This window comes from Scylla paramamosain, chromosome 22, assembly GCF_035594125.1.
Source record: "Scylla paramamosain isolate STU-SP2022 chromosome 22, ASM3559412v1, whole genome shotgun sequence".
NCBI classification, from domain to species: domain Eukaryota; kingdom Metazoa; phylum Arthropoda; class Malacostraca; order Decapoda; family Portunidae; genus Scylla; species Scylla paramamosain.
The window spans coordinates 2,833,830-2,859,699 of NC_087172.1; the positions used below are offsets into that span (position 1 = coordinate 2,833,830).

The window sequence follows — 25,870 nt, forward strand, 5'->3', positions numbered from 1 at the left end:
TACAAAAATTAGCAGTATGGTAAAGCCCATACTCTTTTTTTCTCTAACTATCCTTCACCTCATTCTTTTCACCCCATCGTTCCCTCTTTCTATCTCCTCTCCTCTACTTCACCCACCCTTTTTCTCTCCGATTCCGATTGCACCATCCTGCACATCACCTATAAACAATAAAAGTTAAGCCATAGATGTGATTTTTGAAGGAACGGGGGAGGAAAAAAAAAAAGAAAATCAGTATTATTCAGGATTGGGTTAGAAGTTGATATAATATACGAGAATACGGTTACCTTGCCTCATTCTGTCATTTTGCTTTTAAAATGAGTAAATGATAGACCGCGGATGTGATTTATGGATGTATGAAGGAGGAAAGGAGAAATCTGTATTACAAAGATCTGAGGGAAGGGTCTATCACATAATATACGAAGCTATTGTTACCTTTTTATCTTGCCACATCCTGCCTTATTTTGCCTTTAAACTAAGTGATAAACCATGGAGGTGATTTATAAAGGTATGAAAGACGGAAAGAAGAGAAATCTGAGCATGTATGGATCTGAGGGAAAGAGGTTGGTATATGACAAAATATACTGAATAAAAGATAAGCCATTAATGTGATTTATTATGGAAGAAATGAAGGAAGAAAGGAGAGAGAGAAAAAAAAGGCATATATATATATATATATATATATATATATATATATATATATATATATATATATATATATATATATATATATACCAATGCAAATAACTGATCACATTGATATTAGTAGTTAGGAAATGAGAAATGCGAGAAAAAAATATATATATATAAAAGTAGGAATAATACACGATATGGGAACTGGCCTCCAGACTTTAAAAAAAATCAATAAAAAGTTGATAAAATTCATTATAAGAACTTGTGTCATTAAATTTAGAACTAGTAAGAAAATCAGAAATACGAGAAAAAAAAAACGTAATAATAAAAGTAGGAATAATACGCGACATGGCAACTTGTCTCTCCCAGCCGAGGTAAACATGGCCAGCAGCAGGTGAGTGAGTGTAGCTTTGTCCTTTATTTGAGCCATTTCCCGCCTTTCCCTGAGCCTGACCTGACCCCCAGTGTGCCGCCATGACGTCCAAAGAGGCAAGGGTGTGGCTGGCTATGAGTTGAGGGTCACAGGTGTCCTTGTTCTCTAATAATGAACGTGTTTCTTTCCCGTTGTCTAGTGTCTCCGAATTTTGCTGCACTCAGTAAAATTTTCGGTTCGCTACATCCTCAACTTTTCGTCCTTTGTTCTTGCTCTAGAGTTTATTTAATTTTTATGGTGAATTTTTAGTTACTGTGGTTATTCAGTTATTAGAAATACACACGAGAGAGGATCTGGTAATAGGAAACTCAACTATGTTAGTGTATGTGCATTAGTTTCGTTATTTGGTGGGATTTAGAGCAATATGTTGGTAAAGGCCAGCGTGCCGCGTATAGAAGGAAGTGACTCACAGAGGCTGCTCCCATATGGTGATTGTGATGGAGTAGGAAGTGGGGATTACCGGATTTTCCTCAAGGACATCTCACTTTCCTGCATGGCTGCCTCGTTACTCTGCCCAGTCCAGCAAGTAGGGATTAGGGAAATAACCATAGCCTGTTAATTTCTAGACTTATTTCTCTCATTTCCCATAAGGACACTCAACACTTAATGCCTTATTTTCCTGCTTGGCTGCCTTGTTACTCTGCCCAGTCAAGCAGGTAGAGGGGGTTGTCTGTGAAGTGAGTGCAAGTGTGCAGGTAGTATGCCCATCTGTTGCAAGCATTGTTAGAGTTAGGCAGAACTAAGGGCTGAGTTATGTACCTTATGCAGAACAAACAGATAGAAGCAGATAGGGTGTATTACTAATCTTTGCCTACTAATTTCTAGACACAGACGGTTTACTCCTCAGCTAGATGTGATGCTTTTTTGAAGTAGTGAGCCACACACTTAAGTTATCAGCTGTGAAATTAAGGAACTGCATTAATCAAAGCCTAACTAACTTAGCCCCTAGATGAAAATGCTAATATTATTTCAATATTATCCCAGCAAGCAGAAGAAACAGCCTGTGAAGTCCTCAGTTATCTCAAGTCTGCAGATACATCAGTCTGTTGGTGGCGGTATTAGTTAATGGACAGAGTTACTGTAATGTGGGGTAATTGTATATCCATGTAACTTTTTTTTTATTAATTTCATCATAAATAGTTAAGAGAATTATTTTCCCAGTTTCATACTTTAAATGTGGAGCAGAGACCTGGATTCAACATTAACAAGTGCTGTTATTCTATTTCAAGAATAAAACTGAAACCAGGGCCTTGTAAAGTTTGGATGGGATATTGAAGAAAATTTTGAAACTGCCTATTTGGAAGCACTAAGGATGAGCCTCCTTACAATGAATTATGTCAGGTTATTCTATTTTGGCTTCACAATCATGGATATCCTAAGGTATATTGTGCTGTAATTACAACTTTCTGGTTCTAACCATTCCTAAGTACAAACCATTATTGAACGGCAGGTTAATTCTGCAACTTTTCATGAGGTAATTCCGCACCATTTGGTTTCCTCAATTGGTACCTACAAATTAATATCTAGCAGCATTTTTTCATGCTTCATAACCTGTATATTCAACTTTTACACCATAACAAAGAGAAACTTATACAAATATTATAATATCTATCTGCCAATGCTGTTTATTTCTCATTTCTCATGTGTCCAAGAGTCCTCATCGGCGACAGTCCCAGTTTGTATCGTTCTGTTATTTGGAATTCATTGCTTTGTTGTGCCAGTCTTGGAACAGTTGATATGGTGTGTGTATGTGTGTCTGACAAAAGTGCCTAGACACAAATATAAGTATGCTGTGAAAAAGCGTAACAAAGTCGTGCTGTAAAAGAGATGGTAGGAGTGAATGGAAAGCTGAGTGTACATTATTCCATATATAATTCAGTGTGCCATAATGACCAGGGGTGAGTGTTGGGAGAGACTTTGCCTGTGGGAGGAGGTTTTAGTGATGGTGAAGAGGGTAGGGAGCTCAATAATTGATAAGGATGCTTTTATAACTAATAAAATGCCTCTATAACTTATAAAGATATAGCTCATAAGAGTGCCTCTTCTCTGAGCATAACCCATAGTTTTTGTACCTCTTTTTGAACATACTGACACAGAGACTGGTCACAACACTTTTGAAGACTGCTCCATTTAGTGATGTCTCTGGCATCAAAAAATTTACTCCACTTTGTTGCTTGGTGCCTTGTTTTTAAAAGTATGAGAGAGTATTGTCTTATTTGTAAGGAGAGATCAATTGGCATAGGACTGAAAAAAAACTGAGAGCATCTGGAATTTTGACATCAAATATAATGACCTCATCATAACCTTGCAGTGTAATGTATGGCACACTAAACACAGAATCTTAGCTCCTGCGTGTGGCATTTCAGGAGGCAGTAATCTACAGCACACCTGACACAGAATCTTAACTCCTGCATATGCCATTTCAGAAGCCAATAATCTACAGCACATTTGACCCTAACTCCTGTGTGTGCCATTTCAGAAGCCGCTTTGTGGAGGTGTGTTGTCCCCAGCACCCCGAGGCTCACCTCATCGAAGACTACCGCGCTGGTGACCAGATCTGCTCTGAGTGTGGCCTTGTGGTGGGCGACAGGTAAAACATCACCCTGTCCCCCTCTCCTCCTCTTATGCCACCTGCCCAGGCCTGATTGCTTTGTGATGACATAAGCCAGTGCTCATATGGGCTGCCTCCTCTCAGTGTGTCTTGAACGTGTCAGTCTTATTGTTCTTTAAATTATTTGGGTTTTCACTGTACATATTTGATGTTTCAAGTAAGGTTGTTTTGTGTGTTGTTATTAGTAAAGCTTCTTCAGTAGGATGCTTTAAAGTGGTGCAGTGAAGAGTGAAGCTGCTTTCATTCCTGGTAGAGTGAAGAATGAAGCTCCTTTCATTCCTGGCAGGGTGAAGAGTGAAGCTCCTTTCATTCCTGGCAGGGTGATTGCTGTATTTTCCCTAATGCCCTAACTCTCAACAAAGTAACAAACATTTATATACAATCCCAACAAAATAGCCAACATTTTTCCACAACACCTAACAAAGTAACAAACAATTTTCCACAACCCCCGAACAAAATAACCAATATTTTTCCACAGCCTCCAACAAAATAACAAATATTTACCCACAAGCCCCAACACAGTAACAAACACTTCCTCACTCCCTGCAGGGTGATAGATGTTGGCTCAGAGTGGAGGACCTTCAGCAATGAGAAGGCCAACAACGACCCGTCCCGTGTGGGTGGGCCGGAGAACCCGCTGCTCAACGGCTCAGACCTCTCCACCATCATTGGGCCAGGGGCGGGCGGGGCCTCCTTCGATGGCTTCGGCAACTCCAAATACCAGAACCGCAGATCTGTGAGTTTATTTATTTATTTATTGTTTTTTTATTTTTAAATTTTTTTGGGATGAGGATTTGAAATAACAGGTTTTTATTCTTGTTATATTGTTTCTTTATGGTTTTTCTCATGTTAGTGTCTTGTAAACCTGCTTTCTGTTTTTTATGTATTATTTAATTTATTTTTTATTGATTTATTAATTTAATGTGTTGTTATATATATATATATATATTAAGTAACAGGTTTTATTTTTGTTGTATTGTTTCTTTATTGTTTTTATCATATTAGTGTCTCCTTAACCAGCTCTCCTTCAGGGATGTTCTTGCTTTGGTGGTGTTGTAGGATAAAAATGTGAAATACAGTCTCTCATTAACCAGTTTTGGTATAAGGGTTTATGATTTTGTAGGGTAAAGGCTTCAAATAACAGCTTTCACTAACCAGCTTTCTATTACTGTTACCATTACTAAGCCTTTCTTATTAAGTGACAGATGTTTGTATGTTATAGTATTATTAATTATTTTCACTTTTTTCTTGTAAAGTATATAAGTATATCTTTATGGTATTGTTAGTTATTTTCACCTTTTTGTTCTCTCTTTTTTTTAAGTATATAGATAAACAGACATCTTTATTTTATCATTAATCATTTTGACCTTTTTTGATACAGATGAGCAGCTCAGACCGTGCTCTCATCAATGCCTTCAGGGAGATTAGCAACATGGCAGACAAGATCAACCTGCCCAAGACCATTGTGGACCGAGCCAACTTGTTGTTCAAGCAGGTGAGTGGAGAGGATGGGGAGCCGGGGTGTGTACAGGAACCTTGCAGGAAGAGACAGCCAGTTGTAGTGTGCTAGTATTAGTACTATTGTGTAAAGATTTATATATTTCCTCATGATTGCATTGATGTATCATTTTAAGAGTAATGTTTTCTATTAAGGTTCTTAGAATAGTTCTACCTGTTCTGGGATGCTTCTTGTTAAATCAAAGTGGAGTCAGAATAAGGCAAGTATGTAATGAAATTTAACATTTATTCATTAGTCACAATCCACTGCATTATGAAAGTGACGCTCTGAGTCAAAAAAAGTTGTTCATTTTGTATATTTATTGTCACATATATTAAGGGCATCAGTTACTTGCTCCCGAATACTTGATGTATTTAAATGTAAACTAATATATGAAGAATCTGCAGTGAATTCTACAGTTACTAAGTCTTTGTTGATGAGTCACATTCATGAAATTGAATGACCAGTATTATTTTTCAAGTTGTATTTCTACCTTTTTATTTTTTTATTTTTTTATTTTATTTATTTATTTTTTTTTTTTATGTAGGAAGGACACTGACCAAGGGCAACAAAAATCTAATAAAAAAAATGCCCTCTGAAATGCCAGTCCCATAAAAGGGTCAAAGCAGTGGTCAAAAATTGATGAATAAGTGTCTTGAAACCTCCCTCTTGAAGGAATTCAAGTCATAGGAAGGTGGAAATACAGAAGCAGGCAGGGAGTTCCAGAGTTTACCATAGAAAGGGATGAATGATTGAGAATACTGGTTAACTCTTGCATTAGAGAGGTGGACAGAATATGTTTAATTTCCATCAGATTTTGTTGCTATTTGATGCAGTAATTTCCTGTTATGCTTCTTTTTGGGGAGCAGCATAGAAACAGAAATTAATGTGGACATGGGATAAATTTTTCACAGTGAATGGTACCCTGGGTAGGGACTGAACCCCTGACACACAGTACAAAATACAGCACCTTATGACACTGAGACCAAATGATTATCAGGTCCCAGGATCATTGTAGGAACCTTTGTACACTTGGCCACTACATTGCATCCTCTACTGATGGTGTCAGGCAGAGAGAGAACCAATTTTTCTTCAAGTTTCAAGTCCCAAGATAATTTTAAGGACCCCTCTACATCTCATGACTACTTTGTAACCCTACTGCTGGTGTCAGGCAGAGAGTCAGTCAGGAAGAGTCAACCAGTTTTCTCAAGATGTTCAATTAGTAACTCTCCCACAGGTGCATGATGGCAAGAACCTGAAGGGCCGCAGCAATGACGCCATTGCTTCCGCTTCCCTCTACATTGCCTGCCGACAGGAGGGTGTTCCCAGGACATTCAAGGTAATACAAAGTGCCAGGTAACAGATATTTTTTATATATAAAGGTGCTGGACTTTCTGTGCCAGTCTGCAAATGTCATGCTCTACTCTTTGCTCCTAACACTGCTTGTAACATGAAGGATGAATTGCAAGATGAGCTTCAAAGGATTATTTCATTTTGTTGTATCAGCTCTTTACAGACTTTCAATGATTAAATAGCATTTTTTCTGAATGACATAGACATGGATTTCTGTTATTAGAATCTATCCTTTCACTGTTTTTGCAATAATTCTTCCTCTACTGTTTTGGTATATTTCCTCCCAAACACCAGATGGATGTCAGGTCTCATAATTTCATGCAGTGTGTTCCTTCTTTTCTCATTTTGTTTTGAATCATTCTCCTCTGCATGATTCCTTGACATTTCCTCCTAAACACCCCAGGAAATTTGTGGATGGAGATCAGCTTTCAGAGCTCCACTAATATCCTGAAGTTTTCCACCATTAGCTATCAAAATCTCATGGAGTGTGTTCCTCCATTCCCTCACTGTGCCTGGTATCACTCTCCTCAACACATTTCCTTGACATTTCCTCTTACACACCACAGGAAATTTGTGCTGTGAGCAAGATCAGCAAGAAGGAGATTGGCCGTTGCTTCAAGCTGATCCTGAAAGCGCTGGAGACACAGGTGGACCTCATCACCACTGGAGACTTCATGTCCCGATTCTGCTCCAACCTCGGCCTGCCCACCTTCGCTCAAAAGGCTGCTACCCACATTGCCCGTAAGGCTGTTGATCTGGACATCGTTCCGGGCAGGTCACCTATCTCTGTGGCCGCTGCTGCTATCTACATGGCCTCTCAGGTGGGTGTGTTGCTTTGCTTTCTTTTAGGTGTAGGACAGTGAGTGTATGTGTCTTTAGGTTGGTAGGTGTTGGCTGGGGAGCAGTTTCATTATGTAGGGGCTGCTGTTGCTGTCTATATGGCCTCAGGTGCATGTTTGGTTCTTTGCTTTGTAATAGATGTAGGACTGTGAGGAGGAGTAAGTAGCTAGGTGTTGGGATGCCTTTCTGGTGGATCTCCTTTCTTTACATTAGGTGTAGGTCTGTGAGGAGCTGTATTTTGGTAGCTAGGTGTTGGGTGCCTTTACAGTGGGTGTTTGGCGCTTTGCATTCTCTTAGATGTAGGAGCGAAAGAAGTTTGTGTCCGTAGGTAGGTAGGTGTACTTGTCCTTGTCTGTTAGTATGGTGGGCCACAAGACTTTACCTTTCCACTGAGGGCCATTATGATTGAGAGTGAATAATGTGTGTGGGAATGTGTGGCACCTTGTCTGTGCCATCCTGTGTGGGATTACAAACCTTGGATGTAGATAGATAGGTAGATGTAGGGTGAGAAACAGTCTCATTATGTTATTGGGCCTTGCTATGGAAGTGTGTGGCCAACTATGCCATGCCTAAGCTCCTGAGGTGTAGTAGGGTGATCCACAAGACTATCCCTTTCAACCATGAGGTAATGGAGCTAAGAGTGTGAGTGATGTGTGTATGAATGTGTGATTCCTGGCTTGGTATATAGACAGATAGGTATAAAGTTTTACTGATGCCTATTGTTTGACCTACCTTGAAATGGAAATGTGTAGAATTGTTGTTTTTTTTATGTAGGAAGGACACTGGCCAAGGGCAACAAAAATCCAATAAAAAAATATGCCCACTGAAATGCCAGTCCCATAAAAGGGTCAAAGCAGTGGTCAGAAATTGATGAATAAGTGTCTTGAAACCTCCCTCTTGAAGGAATTCAAGTCATAGGAAGATGGAAATACAGAAGCAGGCAGGGAGTTCCAGAGCTTACCAGAGAAAGGGATGAATGATTGAGAATATCTGCAAAAGATCTCTGCAAAAGGGAAGAGGGTCAGAATGTGCTCCACTTTGGAAGTTAAATAGTCAAAGAATTTCTTATAGTCAGAGGAGTTAGGTGGGAGGTATACAGCACAGATAAATTTAGTATGAGAGTGACTCTGTAGTCGTAGCCAGATGGTGGAAAACTCGGAAGATTCAAGAGCGTGGGCATGGGAGCAGGTTAAGTCATTGCGCACATAAACGCAGCATCCAGCTTTGGATCGAAAATGAGGATAGAGAAAGTAGGAGGGAACAGAAAAGGGGCTACTGTCAGTTGCCTCAGACACCTGAGTTTCAATGAGGAAAAGAAGATGAGGTTTAGAAGAGGAGAGGTGGTGTTCTACAGATTGAAAATTAGATCTTAGACTGCGAATGTTGCAGAAGTTAATGAAGAAAAGGTTGAGGGGGGTGTCAAGACACTTAGGGTCGTCGACAGAAAGGCAGTCCGACCTGGGGACATTTATGGTCCCCTTCCCAGATGGGGACTCCGAGGCTGGTGTAGGAGTCGCCATGATTTTAAAATTTTTGAGTGAAGGGTGTGTGTGTGTTACTAGGTGCTTGTAGTTTTGTGTGGAGGAAGAGAGTTGTCTTTAGAGGGCAGGCTGTGACTGCCCCCTTGTGTTGTGAGACACAAAGGGAAATGTTCAGTGAGGTCACAGCTGGGTTTAATGATAAGTTCACAGCACCCCCTGAACAGTGCTTTAGACCTCACTGGGAGTAGTTATCGTTTCGGCAGGTTTCTACTGCCTCCTCCTGTTGTATGACTTATGCTGTTGGTTATGACTTGAAGGCTGATTATGATTGGTTATATGATTCCTGTCTGTGTTCCTCTCAGGCATCTGATGACAAGAGGACCCAGAAGGACATTGGTGACATTGCTGGTGTGGCAGATGTCACCATCAGGCAATCCTACAAGCTTATGTACCCTCATGCCAAGGAGCTCTTCCCTGATGACTTCAAGTTCTCCACCCCGATTGAGCTGCTGCCACCCTTATAGGAGTCCTTGGGCTGCTATAGGCTGCTGACTCACCATAGACCACACCTCTTATGTAGAGGAATGAAGTGCACCTTAGAAGTTGTTAAGGAAGCCTTGCTTTTTCATGTTCATATGACCAATATTTTTAAAATGGAAATATTGTGTGTGTGCAGTTTTATTGGTTTTTAAATGATGTTTTTTGTTTAGATTTTTGTATTTTCACCGGAGCTGGTGACACTTTTCTTTGGTACTCTTTTAAAGAAGGTAACTTGACCACAAAAAATCTTTTGGGCTGGACACTGCCCAGAGGCTGCCTCCCTGGGGCTGCTCAGCAGGCATCCAGCAGCAGACACACAAGTGCTTTGATGTTTGTGGCTCAGAGGTTACTAGAGACAGCAGTATCTATATTTTTTTTATACTCTGTTTAAGGTTTAAATTCATGTTCCTCCATTTCATTTGTTTCATCCACTTGTGATGGTTGTTTGTATGTGAAACGTAGGTAAGATAACATTTATTACTACTAGAATTATTTTGTAAACTATTTATAAAAACGGTTCAGCACACGCATGAGGATGTACATTAATTTATAGAATTGTCATAGATGCTTTGCTTTGCTATGCATAGGAAAACACTTTTATCCAAGATTTGAGTCTTATTTATCTGGTCGAGATATTTGTATGTGTTGCTGGTGTTTTATTTTAGAGTCAAGAAGGTGATATTCTGAATGGTAATTTGTATTGCAGGAGTCATGGAATTGTACAACATTAGTTTCATTCAGTCATTTCTTTGTAGTTACATCAGATTTATTTAACACCTCATTTAGCAGGGAGAGAAGGTCTGCAGTCTTTGATTCAGGTTCAGATTTCATCCATTTACGTCAGAAACCAATTCATTGAATGATCACGTGTTTATCCTGTGTGCCATTGATACCTGCTTCCATCTGCCTGCTTCCTCCAAGGCAGTGACCATAACAACCTACATATATTCCTTCCCAGACACTATTTGCATCTGATTAAGTCTTCCTATTCATTACTTCCATGCTCTTATAGTTGGCCAGTTATCTTGCCCCTAATCCATTTGGAGTCATCATTGTTGCATCCTTTTGTAGTTGATATATTGCTGCAGACTTTCACCACCTCATTTCTACATTCTGCCCATGGGTTTATCCTGTAGTATTACCTAATCCTTAGTTTATATGGACTTATTTTTGTTAGTTATATTACTCCCCAAAAATAAACTTAATGGATTAGAGGAAATGTAGTCTTTTGCACAGTCAGTTTACTCCAGCAATTCAAGACTTGCTTCAATTAATCCTGGGACGTCAACAAGTGTTTGCGTGTGTGTATGTGTGTGTGTGTGTGTGTGTGTTTGTGTTTGTGAATGAGTAAGTGAGTGTATCTTTGTACCTGGGTGTGGCCTCAGTAACACTCACTGACCTTTGAGTGTTTGTGACCTTACTGGGGTTACAATGTGGTGATCAATTATTGATAACAACCTCCTTTTTTAGATAATGCTTGTTTGTATTCCCAACTTGTTGACGGAAGTATACCTGTATTCATGAACAGTAAACAGTGAACTGGATTCAGTCTTTGAAAATCATAAGCTGTGTTTATTGTGCTTGCTGTTCCTGGCTTTGATGTTGTGTTGATTGGATTGATGTCTTACATTAGTGTTAGACATTAGTTGAAAAGTGAGACAGCAGGTTTATAGATAACAGTTAATCTGTAAACCATTTGATGCCTAGACTTACCTTGTGATTAATTTGTTACACCTCCATATCAATTTTGTCATGTTACTTTAATTATCAGATTACTAACTTAAACATGACTATATCAGTCTTGGTGCTACATAGTCAGTTGTTGGCTGCAGGATGTACTATGAACCCGAGTGAATCTAAAGATGTTTTTAAAACTTCAGTGATAGACAACTAAGAAAAGAAGAGAAAGAGAAGGAAAGAATAAAAACTGAAGACAACTTGAGACTAGAATGTAGTGTTAGAATGCACATAACAGCTAATTTCTATGATCCACAAAGCAGACACGTGCCACGCAGGTGATTTTGTGTGACGGGAAGGTACGATGAGTAGCTGCAAATGATGACAGACTTCCTTCTCTACCTTTGTGGTCAGCCCTGTCAGTGTGTGTAGTGCCTGGACAGTCAAGGCCGACCAAAGATCATACAGGCTTTGGTAATCACTATTAATTCTTGACTTGGCTGGTAGTGTGTCAAAAACAAACCTGCTACTGTGATGGTCTTGACATAGAGGATTATACAAGGACGAGTGTCTTTCATAGGGAAGTTATAGCACCAAGATTTCTCAGTACATGATGCTCCTACACTGCAGTTTAAGTTTACAAGTAAAGTTGTAAGAGTTGAGGATGGGGGAAGAGAATTTGGTAAACCATGGGATAGGAATCCACTAGAAAAGGCAGACAATGGGCCATCCAAGTGGTGTTGATATATTAACATGTAGTAGTTCATGGCAGAGTGGTCTTTGTGTTGTTTTGTATGCGTAAGGATTTGCAAGTGGGACCAGCGAAGCTCCAGTGATGCCAATTTAACAGGCCAGATCTCGTGGATATTAATATCAGTCTGGCGGGAAAATTCTGGAATTCACAATTGTAACAAGCGGATTTTCAAGTCCAATCCACTGGTAAAAATTTAGACCTTTACTTATGATTTGACAAATAGCTAATTTTGATATCTCTAATGGCATCACTGCGTGGGTCGCCAAACAGCTATTCTGGTAGCTGATCCTGCCTCTGCCACGTGGCCATCACAAGAAGCAGTGCAATAAACAACAGAGGCAAGGAATGGACGATCTAAGAAGCGAACGGAACAGGTCACAGGATAAGTCTTTTCTCCAAAGTCTGGTTTCTCAGGTAAATCGGTATTGAAATAACATAGGAAGTAAACAGTGAATCGACAGTATGATTCCCTCAAATAGTCCTTTGTGTAGAGGAGCTAAGGGAATCTCTCTCTCTCTCTCTCTCTCTCTTTGCTGAAGTGTGGATCTTTGTATAGTCATCATTTTATCATGGTTTGGAAGAAATTAAGAACAAAAACGGAAGTATATACTTGTACTATATCACTTTCCACAACACTAAAATACAAAAATACATACAAAAAACAAAAAATTCCTAACTATAATAATAACAACAGCACCACGCTATACTAACAACTAGAATAACAACGATTACACCTCTAGCTCATTAGTTCGTCCTGTACTGGGTTAGGACAGACGGCGCCCGGTGGAAGAGGAGACCCAAGAAGTAGCCTTGGGGATGCCGCTCAGCACCCACGCTCTCGCCTCAGTGTCCACCTGGGTGTCTACTGTTCGGGTCTTGCGCAGCTGAAACAAGGGTAGAACTGCTTGATTACGTAATGACAACGATGATGTATTAAGCAATTAAGATACACGATACTACTTAAGCTGAATAGTAGTTTCGTTTTCCAGCATGAAACAGTTGTGATTCTGTAATAATTGTAATAGCATTAATTTCTTCAGTTGTGTGTAGGATGTGACGTGTTCCTCATATAAGATAGGATCATGTTCTGAAACACTTCTGCGCCGCACCTTCACTACTACAAAAGGCTCTAGATGAAGTTATACGGTTTTTTATTGTTTTTAGGTTCTAGTGACGGGTAACAAGATTTCTACATTACTGACAGAAGAAACGCACTTGAGAACCTGGGTGATCATCTGTGGCCTTTTAAAATATAGCCGCGGTGAGAGAGCAAAACATTTTTGAATACCGACCTTATAAAGAAACTAAGTGGTATGTTATTGTTATATATTTACTTCTTTATTAAGTGTAAAGGAGACTGATTAAGAGCTACAAGTAAACTTTCAAATGTGTTTTTCTCGATATGAAATTTCACGGCATTGGTTCTTCTTGTTCTCGGTCCTGTGTGATTTATTAGAGCTACGAAAGAAGGAAAATAAACGCTTAATTGCTCATCACTCTTGGTCTATTAACGAGCTGAATTACCATTCACTCTACGTAGCCCAGCCCCTGAACGATTAATATATTCCTGGCAAGCTGCTGAATTTAATTTTTGTTACGATTTCAGTTTTTTTTTTTTTCTTCCGAGTTTACTGTATTCTCTTTTTTACGTAAAAACAAAATACTTCTGTGAACGTAATATATCAAAGAATAATAATAATAATAATAATAATAATAATAATAATAATAATAATAATAATAATAACAGTGAGACATTAGCTAGCTTTCTTCTTTAATATAAATCTGATAATTACGAAGTTTATATTATTTGCTTCGGAGTTCAAGTGAATCCAAGCTCACTGTTGTTTAAGTCCTACAAGTTTTACAGACCGTGTTTATAGCAAGTAAGGGCGAGGTCAAGATATTTATAAGACAAACGTGGTTGGTGAGAACGATACGTGACAACACTGAGGGGAATTTCCCGATGCGTGACAGCGTCCAAAAAGGATTTGGATAGTAACAGCTGTCAAGACTTCCTTATTGCAAAGCTTACTGAAAATCATGAGTATGGCTATACAACACTGATAGCAGACATAACCAAGAACTTATCCCGAGTGTTTCAGTAACCATTATGTTTCCGAGACAATGCTTCGAGTGAGGAAGTTTGAATCTTCACAGTGACTTCAACTCAGTAGCGAGAGGACAGTGGACGGACATACCTTCTCGTAAACCTCGAAGGCCGTGAGGTCGGCGACGGGGGGCTCCTCGTCTGCTGCAGGCTGGAGGAAGTACTGCCTGACGGTGGGTGGAGGACGGGGATGAAGGGGTTGAGGGTAGGCGGGTGGGAGAACCGGGAAGAAGTGAGGATGTAAAGGCTTCTCGTGGCTGGACAGAGAGTCAATATTTTGCGTGGCCTTACTATCAGGGTCGAGGTAGTACTTCCTGAAAGGGCCTGAGTGAGATGGCGCGTCCTCATGCGTGTGCGTGTCCTCGCCGCCCGCAAGGAAGTACTTACGAGGGCGCTGCCGCAGGGGGAGGACAACTTTGAAGGGCTGCCGGTGAAGTGACGGGAAGGGATGAGGGTGTGGCGGTGCGTGGGGCGCGGGTGTGTCCGTGTAGGTGATGGGGCTGTCTGTGTGTGGCTCATGTGCAGGCGTGTCTGGTGTAGGAGCCTCAGTGTGTGACGTAGGAGGTTCATGAGGCGGTGGTGGTGGTGGTGGTGGGGGCAGTGTGGTACTTGGGGCCAGTGTGTGTGGGGCACTGTGGCGGACCTTTGGGTGTGTCTCATATGAGAAGTGATGATCGAACTCCCGCGAACCAGACACGTAGTTTTCCTTGATAGTCTGCAAGGGCTTAACGTCAGGCACCCAGTCCACCTCTTCCTCCGTCAGTCCCTCCTTGGCCAGGATCGGGGGCGACTCCCAAATGGCGAAGAGCAGCTCCGGCTCGTCGATGTCGTGACGCTGGCGGGGGCGAGCTAAGGGCAGCGCGGGACCGTAGTGGCGACCCTCCCGATCAGTGTCCCAGATGTACTCGTAAGGGATCCATGATGACCCGTCAGACACTTGATCCTCTCCTCCGCCTCCTACTGGTTGTAGTTGGTCCTTTATCGACGCCAGGCATCCCCGACGTGCTGTAGCGAAGAAAACCACTCGATAGCTACAACTAATAAGAGCAGATGCCTCAGGAGAAAATGTGTAGATATAAAGAAATTAATAGAAAAAAAATAACAAGAAAATCCTGAATCGAAGCAAATTAAAGGCACGTTAATTAAAAAGGATGGGATAAGAAATCACACAAGGTTAGGTTGTCACAATCACTGCAGCAGTACAAGGAGTCCGTAAGTGAGGGCAAGTTGGCTGAGTGGTTAAGCTTGTGAGTTTCTTAGTGTCGGGGCTTCGAACCTCGAACGGAAGACATTAGGTGGGAGAAATATCGCTGCGGTACAATTAACTTATTATGCATTCGTGTGGGATTTTTGTTAATTCTGTAGGGAAGCGACTGTACCATTTCTTTCTCTCTCGACCATAACACGCGCGGAGCGTTACAAAATGCAGAAGAATTAACGTTAATGTGCCACGATAACACATACCTTAATGATTATGGATTAGTCTTAAGAAGTCGTGTGTCCCCGGAAGAATTATTACCATTGATATCACTGGGCAGGGAAGGACTGCAGACACTAATGATCGGATTGCAAAAAATTTTACGAATGATCCAAGCGTGGTGGATAAAGTTGTCTGTTGCTTTGAAAGGGAAATCAGTGGACAAGTGTTACGCCACGAACACATGACAGGTGTGGGGAGTATTGCGGCGAGCGGAGGCTAGGGAAAATTATATAGTTTCATATATTCATCACTTTCCCTTTTTTGAGTCACGTGCACCTCGCTAAATTTATGTAGCCACAAATAAGTAAGAAAAAATAAATAAAATAACTATAATGAGACCTTAGCCGACTAATTCCCAGACAGACTATCTATTTTCGCTTTTCAAGTCACGATTTACGCAATGAAGGAATCAACAGTGAAATTTAATGAACTGAATCTGATTCTAAACCTAAACTAATCAAACATAACCCTCAAATGAAAACGCTGGTGTTACTTCAGTATTATCCACACTAAGAATACACGTGGATAAAGTAATCAGGCATTTGTAATTTATTAAGATATACAGGGTGTGTATTCCCAAACGCTTTTGACTTAGGAGTATTTTAGGAGTATTTTCAGAAGTCACATAAATGATAAAACAAGTTCTCATGCATGTTTTCCACTTCGATGGTGAATAAGGACTGCATTCAAAACTTACATATGTTAAGTCTCGTTCTTATGGGTGGTGATGATGCAAAACCCTTTAAAAACATCATTAGAATCACGAAAGCACTCTTGAAAACCTCCAGTCACTTCCACTACAGCTTGATAAAAAAATAGATGAGTTACCCAAATATTTCAGAGAGTTGTCTGTATGATACTGAAATAACATTAGCATTTTGATCCAAGGGTTAGGTTTAGAATGAGTTCTAAAATTCAACCACTAATTACGATTTGAAAAAGCATAATTTGGGCCAGAGATAAACACGGTCTCGAAATTAGTAAGTTAAGGTTATTTCCATAATCTCCCGAAATCCCAGAAGCTTGAGAAACGTTGATAAATCCTTGCCGTGTGTGTTCGTCTTACCTACGTGAGGGAAGAGCAGAAAGATGAGCAGCGCCCGGCGTCCCTCCATTCTTGACCACCTCTCGAACACTGACGCTTTCTGTCTCTTGCGAGTTGTGGCGTCTTCCTCCCATCGTCTCCTTTCCCTCCTCTCTCTCTCTCTCTCTCTCTCTCTCTCTCTCTCTCTCTCTCTCTCTCTCTCTCTCTCTCTCTCTCTCTCTCTCTCCTCCTACTACTACTACTACTGCTGCTGCTACTACTACCCTTTCTCCTTTCCTCCCACTCCTCCTCCAGTAAACACCTTCATTACATCCCACGTCTCCTAGTGTCTCCTCCTCCTCCTCCTCCTCCTACTATTACTACTGCTGCTGCTGCTGCTGCTGCTGCTCTTTCTCCTCTTCCTCCTCCTCGTCTTCCAGTAAACGCCTTCATTACACCCCACGTAATGACACTCCCTGTACGGGTTTCACAAATGCTGGACGTGTATTTATTATGATTTCATGGAAACGTAATATGAGTTGTCACAGATGGAGGCTTGGCTCGGTTAGACTACGGTCTCTCCCCTTCCTCCTCTTACGTTTCCATCTGTCTTGTTTTGTTTTATTTAATTTTATTGGTTTCTTCGTTTTATGTCTTTGTTTTGTTTAGTTTGTCGGGTAGTGTTTCAAATAATAGCGTCGGTGTTTTGACTCTCTTCCTTCCTCTTCTTTCTTTCCCGCCTGTTTCGTTTTTTTGTATATCATTGGTTTCTTCGTTTCGTGTCTTGGGTGTAGTTTGGTTCATCTGGGAATGTTTTAGATCAGAGCATGTTTCATCCTCATTTCATTTTCCTTTATTGTCTTTGTTACGTAAAAAGTCAAGCCTTTCTTAATTTGAAAAGGCCACATAAAATATTAGTCGGGTTTTCAAAAATATTTTCCCATTGATATTACAGAATCGTTCACAAGTCATCACTAGAATCATAAAAAATAAATAAATTCTTGAAAATCCTATGCTTTTTTGTGTGTTTGTTACGTAAGAATCGAATTTTGCCTTCTTGTTTTCAAAGCACAGAAATGATTAGTCGGGTTTTCAGAAGTATTTTTCTTATTGCTGCTGTAAAATTCTCAAACTGTCACTAGAATCATGAAAAGCATCCTTAATAAGTTCCATTACAACCCGCACTTTCCACTGATATAGCATTATTCTCAAGCTATCACTAGAATCACGAAAACTCCTTGAATCCCACAATGAATTCCAATGCAATCTGTTTTTTTTTTTTTCTTCCTCATTGATGTAGACTCCTTCTGCCAGTAGAATCATAAAAAACCACCTTGAAGACCACCAATAAAATCCATTACAACCTTTTCTTTTCTCAGTGATGTAGAATCCTGTTAATAGAATCCCGGAAAAGTCTGAAAGTTCCAATCATTTCCGCCACAAACTGTTCAGATGATGTAAGACGTTGAAAGTTTTTGAGAATAGAGTCCAAGGTTGTTTCTTTTGGTAGTGGTGGTGGTGGTGGTCCCTCCCATCCTGACTTTCTATTTGTATTGTGACTCGACAGAAATTTGTTTCGTATAGTGAAAGTGAATTGATTGAGGAGTGTCATATATTATTTCTCTCTCTCTCTCTCTCTCTCTCTCTCTCTCTCTCTGGGAAACCATTTTAAATATATGCGTTTCATGTATTACACACGTACTTTTCTACAGATAAACGCATGGTGAAACATACGCTAGTAATCGTAGTAGTAGTAGTAGTAGTAGTAGTAGTAGAGATGAGCTAATGGGAGTGATTACTTAAGGTGTGGGAATATGAAACAAGCCTTCGGGGGAGTTACGTGAGGGTTGACGGCTTGCCTGAGGGAGACAGAAAAGGGACGGACGGACGGACGTAACTAAACCTTACCTTAGCTACTCTGTTTTTCCATAGACCACCATCCATCCCTCCCTCCCTCCCTCCCTCCCTCTCCCCTACGTCCCTTCCTCCCTCCCCTCCTTACCTTCCTCCCTTCCCCTCTTGCCTCCCTCCTTGCTTGCTACCCTTGCTTGTCTACACCATCCATCCTTCCTTCTCTTCCTTCCTGCTTCCCTCTCTACCTCCCTACCTCCCTCCATTCATCCCTCCCTCTAGGAATCTTAGTATTCAGTCAGCTTCCCACACAAGAATGTACGAGTACTTACTTCAGGGTCTGTATTTTGAAACGCTGAGTTTTTTTTTTTTTTTTCTAGAAAGGGTGAGTTCCGAGGATGCAGGGATGAACTCAGCTCGTACACTCTCTCTCTCTCTCTCTCTCTCTCTCTCTCTCTCTCTCTCTCTCTCTCTCTCTCTCTTGGTGGATGGTTACGTATTATTAGTCTTGATGGACTGTCAGTGTTTATGAGATCTGTTGTTGTTGTTGGTTGTGGTGGTAGTAGTTTTCTTTATTGTTACTACTACTACTACTACTACTACTACTACTACGACTGCCGCCCCCACCCGTACTACTATTATCTGATATATCACTGACACCACCAATAACAACAAATACAGATGGACGACGAGGAGGAAGATGAGGAGGAATAGAGACGTAGATGGAGAAGGAGGAAAAGAGATAAGGAGAGAGAGAAGAGGAGGAGGAGGAGGTAGAGGAGGTAGCGCACCACCACCACCACCACCACCACTACCACACTTTCAATACCACCACTACTATTACCACCGCCACCGCCGTAACCAGCTGTCCGGCGCGCCATCTGTCACCCTCGCGCCCCCCCACACGCCTTGGATTTGCGGTCAAGATAATAGTTATAGACGCTCTGCCAGTAGACCTGCGCACGGGAGATTTCCAAAGCGTCTTATTTGCTGCTTATTTCCTACTTATTACCTACTTAGTATTTGTGTGTGTGTTGTGTGTTGAATCTTTCCTTCCTTATTGGTGTTACTGTTTCGCTTTGAGGTGGCAGTGTGTTGTTTTCACTCTCGTTTGTGGTTGTAGTGGTGATATACAGTGTCTTTTCTTTCATTCGTTCTTTTTTTTCTTTTCTTTTTTGTTTATCTCCATCCTTCATTCTTTCTCTTCTTCCTTATTTCATTCTTTTATTGCTTCTCTTTCCTTTTATTTGTTTCCTTCTTTTCTCTATATCTTTTCTTTTTTTTCTTCTTTCTTTTGTTATTCATGTATTATTTTACTTTTCTCTTTTTCATTCTTTCATTTTTCCTTCATTATTTTCTTTCCTTTTCTTTCTTACCTTTCTATCTTTCTTTTTTTCTTTCGTTTTCTCTTCCTTTTTTGCCTCTTTCCATAATCGTCCTTATTTTTGTGGCCTACTCAGGCAAAACACTGCAGGTAGTTTCACCGCCCACTATCTCCCTTATATTGCAGCTATTCATTCCCTCCATCCCTCTCCACATCTCTATAGTCACCATATACTCTCTCTCTCTCTCTCTCTCTCTCTCTCTCTCTCTCTCTCTCTCTCTCTCTCTCTCTCTCTCTCTCTCTCTCTCTCTCTCCGCCGCATACACACACATCGTACGCCAGTACATTGCCGTACTGAGTTACGTTCGCTGACATAATGTTTGCAGTCGTTGTCTTCCTGTCAGAAAGTAGCGATGCTTGAAGTCTGCTGTTGTTTTGAGATAAAGACGAAGTTATGAAACATCTGCGTTTTTTTTTTCTTATTATTATTATTCCTCATAATGCAAAATAACGAGGAGGTGGGCGAATAAAACTATAACCTTAACTTTCTTTATATATATATATATATATATATATATATATATATATATATATATATATATATATATATATATATATATATATATATATATATATATATATATATAATATAAAGAACTCAAATTAAATAAAAAAGCAAATTGTGTAGCACATTTTTCTTTTTCTTTCTTTCATCCCTTTCTTTCCTTATTGTATAAGAGTGCTGTGATGGTCCACGAGCTCCCTTTCCATCAATGGCTTAAAGAGTGTGATGACGTGTGTATGAGTGTGGTTCTTAGTCCGATTGCTGATCTGGTATATAGATAGACATAGATTTACATATTTATTTATAACTACGCCTTAGAACGTAGAGACAGATGAACGAAAGTAAGAGATGAGAGCGCAGATAAATAACATGAACGGAAGGAAAATTAAATGAGTGTTGTATGATTACGCATATCAAACTGGCTGCTAAAATTTTCATATATTTAATTTTTATTTTATTATTCTATTTACCTTGTTTATCGTATTCGTGTAACGTTATTTGTTGTATCACCTTAAGTAATTGAACGCTCTCTCTCTCTCTCTCTCTCTCTCTCTCTCTCTCTCTCTCTCTCTCTCTCTCTCTCTCTCTCTCTCTCTCTCTCTCTCTCTGCGCCACGTCTACAATTAGCCAGCCAGCCAAACACAGACAGACAAACAAACATCACGCGAGAGCCGAATAAAGGAACACCATCACTTCTTTGAGCAAATTTAACATGAGGCGAATAAAAAGACTCAAGTAGCGCCTTAATCTCCACCATCAAGTCATCAGGCGCAGCAGAAGCGTCACACCTCGCCTTCCCTTCCCTGCAGGCACACACACACACACACACACACCTGCCTATCATTTTCGTCATCGCTGATTGATGCTATTTATGCAGAGTCCATATCTGAAGACGTGAAGGGATGGAAGTATGCTCTCTCTCTCTCTCTCTCTCTGGAACTTTTACTATTGTATGGATATTCTTTGGCTCTTTTTCCTTCAGTTTGAATAATTATATACGTACTCATAGTGCATTTGAAGTATATAAACTTAAGTTCCTTTACAACTGATGATTTCAAAGTATATTTCAATTTACGCATACGTGCATAGTTTCTTGTATCACATTGATTGATTATAATTTCGACCCGCATTTTGAAACTTCCTATTCTTTCGTAATATGTTTCTCACATTACAGTTCTGATCCCTGTATTACAAGAAGGTCTATTACAGTCATTATAAAGGAGACTGACTAAAAGGATACAGGGGATGAGGAGTATTCCTTACGAAAGCAAACTGTAATTTACATCCCCTAGAGAGGCGTAGGTTAAGAGGGAACCTGATAGAGGTCTTTAAGTGGTATAAGGGTGCAGCAAGGGTGACACGAGCAACATTGTCAGGACTAGTAATCAGGTTAAGACGAGAAATAGTGGATCCAAGCTTGATAAAGTTAGAAAAAAAAAGTTCATGTATAATGGTAGGTAGGTAATCAGATTGTTAGTGTCGGGTCATTAAAGAACTTTAAAAGAAGATTGGACAAATTTATGGATAAAGATGTTAGATGGAATTAGGCATGCTTCATACAAGGACTGCTTGATGGCTTCTTGCAGCTTCCCATATTTTCTTATGTTCTTATCCCTGTATTACAAGAAGGTCTATTATAGTCATTATAAAGGAGATTGACTAAAAGGATACAGGGGATGAGGAGTATTCCTTACGAAAGCAAACTTTAATTTACATTCCCTAGAGAGACGTTCTTTTCCAGATGATGCTGTGATGAAGAGGTCTCTGCTTCCTGTGTGTGTGTGGTATTTCTTTCATGCACAGAAGACCCAGAGGCATCACTACTTGTCAAGGTGAAGTGAATGCCTGTTAGTTTCTCAGCATACTTCAGCTTGTCATGTAAGTACTGTACAGCAAATGTTCTTCTCTATACATTAGTCTTGATTTCCCATCCATCTGCTGTATTATATTGATTTTCCTCCTGTCTTCTGTATTATATTAACTGAAGATAAGTCATTACTGTTCTTAATGCATTGCTGTTAATGACTCCTGTTCTGTCCAACACTCGTGGATGGCACAGTGTTCTTGTGTCTTAATACAGTAGGTAATCACTCTCTTGGTCATAGTCTTTGTTAGGGCTCACTTCATGAAATTTGTGGTTGGTTGACTAGTGAAGAACCTTGTAGTTAGAATTCTCTTTATTGTATGTATATTTACAACATTCGTCAACCTCAACATATATACACATCACTTCATTCACATCATTGTCAAGAAAATCATAGTTTCTGCAGATGAAAACAACATAAGTACACTGATTACTTCTGAAGGTGAGTCCAGCATCTCAGTGATCAGCTCAGTAGCACAGGTAAAGCTTCTGCCCAGTATATCCAGTGAGATCCTAAACATTACAGGAAGGTATGAGAATCTTTTGCTGCAACAGACCATGGGAAAAAAAAAAAACATAACAAAACACCAATTGTCTCCATCTATCTACATATATACACAAAAGATATGAAGCAGAACAACCACTTATTAGTTTACAAAATAAAATTACTGCTTATTAAATCATTCGTTTTAACACACACACACACACACACACACACACACACACACACACACACACACACACACACACACACACACACACACACACACACACACACAGATTTGATGCTAATGTGATGGCAGCACACTTTCACTTGTACAAATTTTTATTGCATATAAAATTCCTCCACTCAGTATGTACCAGAATACAGCATTGTATTGAGGTAGTACAGAATGTGAATGGTAGGACAGATTTCGCTCGGCATAAAGTGGACACTGTATGGACGTGACTAGTTTCAGGACTGACGGAACGAGCACAGAGGAGTGAGCAAGGCGGGAGTGGCTGCAGCACCAACACTGAACAGCACCATTGCCTTCACTGCTCCACATGTCACACTTCATGATGGGGTCAAGTTGGCACCAAATATCACTCAAATATCACTCACACCAGATGTTGCCAATCACCAGTCATCACTTTGGCAGCAAACACACAACAGGTATGTAATTTTTTTTTTTTTTTTTTTTTTTTTTGTACATACAACAGAACACTTTCTGAGATGAAGCCTTTATCTATTCATGTGCTTATTTTTGCCATTTACAGTACAAACAGATTAAAAATAAGAGTTGCATGATAGTCTTGTTTGGGTTGTCTATAAATGATGAAAATAAGGAAAGCTGAATGAAACTTATCTAATAATTTTTTAAAGCTTCCTAATGACTGGGCACTGTCTAATGTATTGTACTGTGCATTGGTTATATCAATAATGAAAGTGTAGCAGCAGCAGGAGCAGCAGTGTCATGGTCAAAACCTTGCATTTTTTTTTCTTTTCAAGCCAAATGAGAAAATTATTTCAATAAAAGCTTCATCACATTGGGGTTAGGTACTTACATCCACACTTGTCACATTCGTACATACACTATAATAACATTGACTTTTAGTTTGTAAGCTATATATTATCATCCCCATGTATAAAAACTAGACATTTCAATAAGTAATTAAATAAGTCTTATATAACATCACTGGTGCGCCATCTCCCTGAGCCTTGGGGCCTCCACACCACCTCGTCTCTTCACCACTTCACTGATGGGAGACACTTTGGCACTTACTCCCTTTTAGAGGCACGATTAATTAAGAGGCACAGTGTTCATGTATTTGAGAGATAAAGTTGCTTCTTGTGCTTTGTGTCTGCCACATTTGTCTAATGGAGACCCTCAACACTAAGATTATAGGTAGTTATCCTGTCTTGGCTAAATTCTAAGGTCACTTATAACTTTCTGTCTTTAACACATATGCTCATCCATTTTCGCTCATGTCTACGTACTCCCCACACACCCAAAACAAATCAGTCTACTTCATCACAGTTCCTTATTTGCCATCCTACTCTCCCAAGGCTTGTAATTCAAATATGCACCTCATTATACTTCCTTGAAGACTTCTAGCGTCTGATGGTCATATCAAGGCAATTCTCGTTATAAATTTACTAAAGACATTAGCATCTAAATCATTGTAGTTACTTTCAATATATAAATAGAATCTAAATCATTGTAGTTACTTTCAATATATAAAGTATCATATTATCTTTTATCAGTGTATATTTAAACTTTAAGAATTGGATGACCAAACTATAGACTGGTATCCACTGGTGTCTCGTGAACACAGTGTCAGCATTAAGACAGGGCCCAGAGCAGCAACAGATAGTGGTGTGTTGAGGCCCCAAGGCTGGCACACAGGAGATGCCCACACTAAACCTTTCACCTCCAGCAGTAGCAGGTAACAGCAGCAGCAGCAGCTCTCACACGTCACACACTCATCCCATAAAGCACTTCTCTAAGCACAGCATAAAATAGTTACAAAAATCTGTACAGGAGCTATGTCAAGCATTAATATAATAATTATTCTTGTGAAAATAAAATCTCGTTCATCACTTCACTTCCTAGAAACTCACTCTACCTGAAACGTAACACTCCAGGAAAGTCTGTATTTTCTTCTCGGCATTCAGTACAGTAAACATACACCTAGGTTAACGCCTTCACTGTTGAGTGTTGAAGGCACAGGAAACATCACAGTCATGGCACAGCAGCAGCAACACAAGTTTAGTGGCAGTCACGTACAACCAGACGGGCCTGAGGGTCAGTCAGCCTTCACAGGGTAAGTAGCTGTAGAGGACGACTTCAGGAGGAGAAGCTTAATATTTTTGTGACATAAAAAATCAAGGTTCAGTTAAAAAGGAAGACTGCTCACTCTCCAGACAAGACACTAGAAAGCACTTACAAATATACATGATATAATATATATACCTATATCTTTCATGTAGGAAATAGAGCCATATATTAAAATTCCTACTATAATTCTTTGAGAGAAACTGTTAATATAAAAAATTGGCACTTTCAGAGATGAATGAACACAACAAGTCCAGTGTGACTAACATACAAAATAAATAAACTAGTAACCATTAGCGTCCTTGTCAAGATTGCCTGAAAGTGTTGGGTCTGGTCTCTTCCTCTCAAAGAAGCCAAGTTTCCACAGGATGAGCACAATGATGATGAGCACCAGCAAGCCAGCAAAGATGGACACCAGGATCACCCACAGTGGGACTTCCTCGGGTGGCAGTTGGTCCAGGAGGTCAGGATAGGCCCGTGTCTCGGCTGAATCCACATCGTCCTCCTGGTCCTGGTCCTCGCGGATGTTGCTGGGCAGGATGAGGGATGCCTTGGACTTGATGCTGACGGTGTTGACGCGTGGGTAGTCCTCCACCAGCGTTGAGTTCCACAGCCGTGATTTGATGTAGATGCTTGCTGTCCTTCCTGCTGCCAGGTTGCGAATGTTGCAGTGGAACCTGAAGCACTTGGCGGTAGCAGGTCCGTCGCAGTGCTGGAAAAAGAGGTGTGTACTTCAGTATGTTTTAGCTTGTACCGTGTGACTACATTTGTGCTTTTCATCATAGAATTTTCCTTCCTTAACTGAACCAATGAATAAGTTTATGATTGACCTTAGTTAATGTTTTGCTTTAAACTTAAAGTAAATTTTTAAGGAAGGAAAATTCAAGGTAAGAGGTTAAGTTAATTGTTAGGTATACCAAAAACTGTCTATTCTTTCATATATCTTAATTCACTTTAAAGGGATGAAAAAAAGGTACAAAAGTAAAAGTTTAAAGCAAGAGGTTAACTGTAAGGCCTAT

At 40.1% G+C, this 25,870-nt stretch overlaps 3 protein-coding genes and 1 long non-coding RNA gene across 6 annotated transcripts in view; 2 read left to right on the forward strand and 2 right to left on the reverse strand.

The window, feature by feature from the left end:
* The first annotated feature begins 969 nt into the window (after positions 1-969).
* On the forward strand, positions 970-10,930 carry LOC135111429 (transcription initiation factor IIB-like). 2 transcript variants are annotated; one of them, XM_064024706.1, is made up of 7 exons: positions 970-1,024; positions 3,543-3,653; positions 4,224-4,410; positions 5,056-5,169; positions 6,410-6,511; positions 7,092-7,346; positions 9,209-10,930. In XM_064024706.1, exons 1-7 carry the CDS (start codon positions 1,011-1,013, stop codon positions 9,368-9,370), a joined length of 945 nt encoding a protein of 314 aa, XP_063880776.1. In that variant the 5' UTR covers positions 970-1,010; the 3' UTR covers positions 9,371-10,930. The 2 variants fall into 2 exon arrangements, with proteins under 2 accessions (XP_063880776.1, XP_063880777.1); XM_064024707.1 differs by lacking the exon at positions 970-1,024 and adding an exon at positions 2,415-2,443.
* Positions 10,931-12,563: 1,633 nt separating this feature from the next.
* On the reverse strand, positions 12,564-16,589 carry LOC135111430 (uncharacterized). The gene is made up of 3 exons (XM_064024708.1): positions 16,471-16,589; positions 14,016-14,929; positions 12,564-12,701 (listed from the first exon to the last, which is right to left on the reverse strand). Exons 1-3 carry the CDS (start codon positions 16,517-16,519, stop codon positions 12,582-12,584), a joined length of 1,083 nt encoding a protein of 360 aa, XP_063880778.1. The 5' UTR covers positions 16,520-16,589; the 3' UTR covers positions 12,564-12,581.
* Positions 13,711-23,222, forward strand: LOC135111431 (uncharacterized). The gene is made up of 2 exons (XR_010273735.1): positions 13,711-14,097; positions 21,910-23,222. It is a non-coding gene; the product is annotated as an uncharacterized LOC135111431 (long non-coding RNA).
* Positions 22,328-25,870, reverse strand: part of LOC135111428 (integrin alpha-PS1-like) — a 33,137-nt gene continuing 29,594 nt past the window's right edge. For both annotated transcript variants that reach the window (XM_064024705.1, XM_064024704.1), the window contains one exon: positions 22,328-25,563. In XM_064024705.1, the coding sequence (XP_063880775.1) occupies positions 25,135-25,563 (429 nt within the window). In that variant the 3' untranslated portion in view covers positions 22,328-25,134. The remainder of the gene's footprint in view (positions 25,564-25,870) is intronic.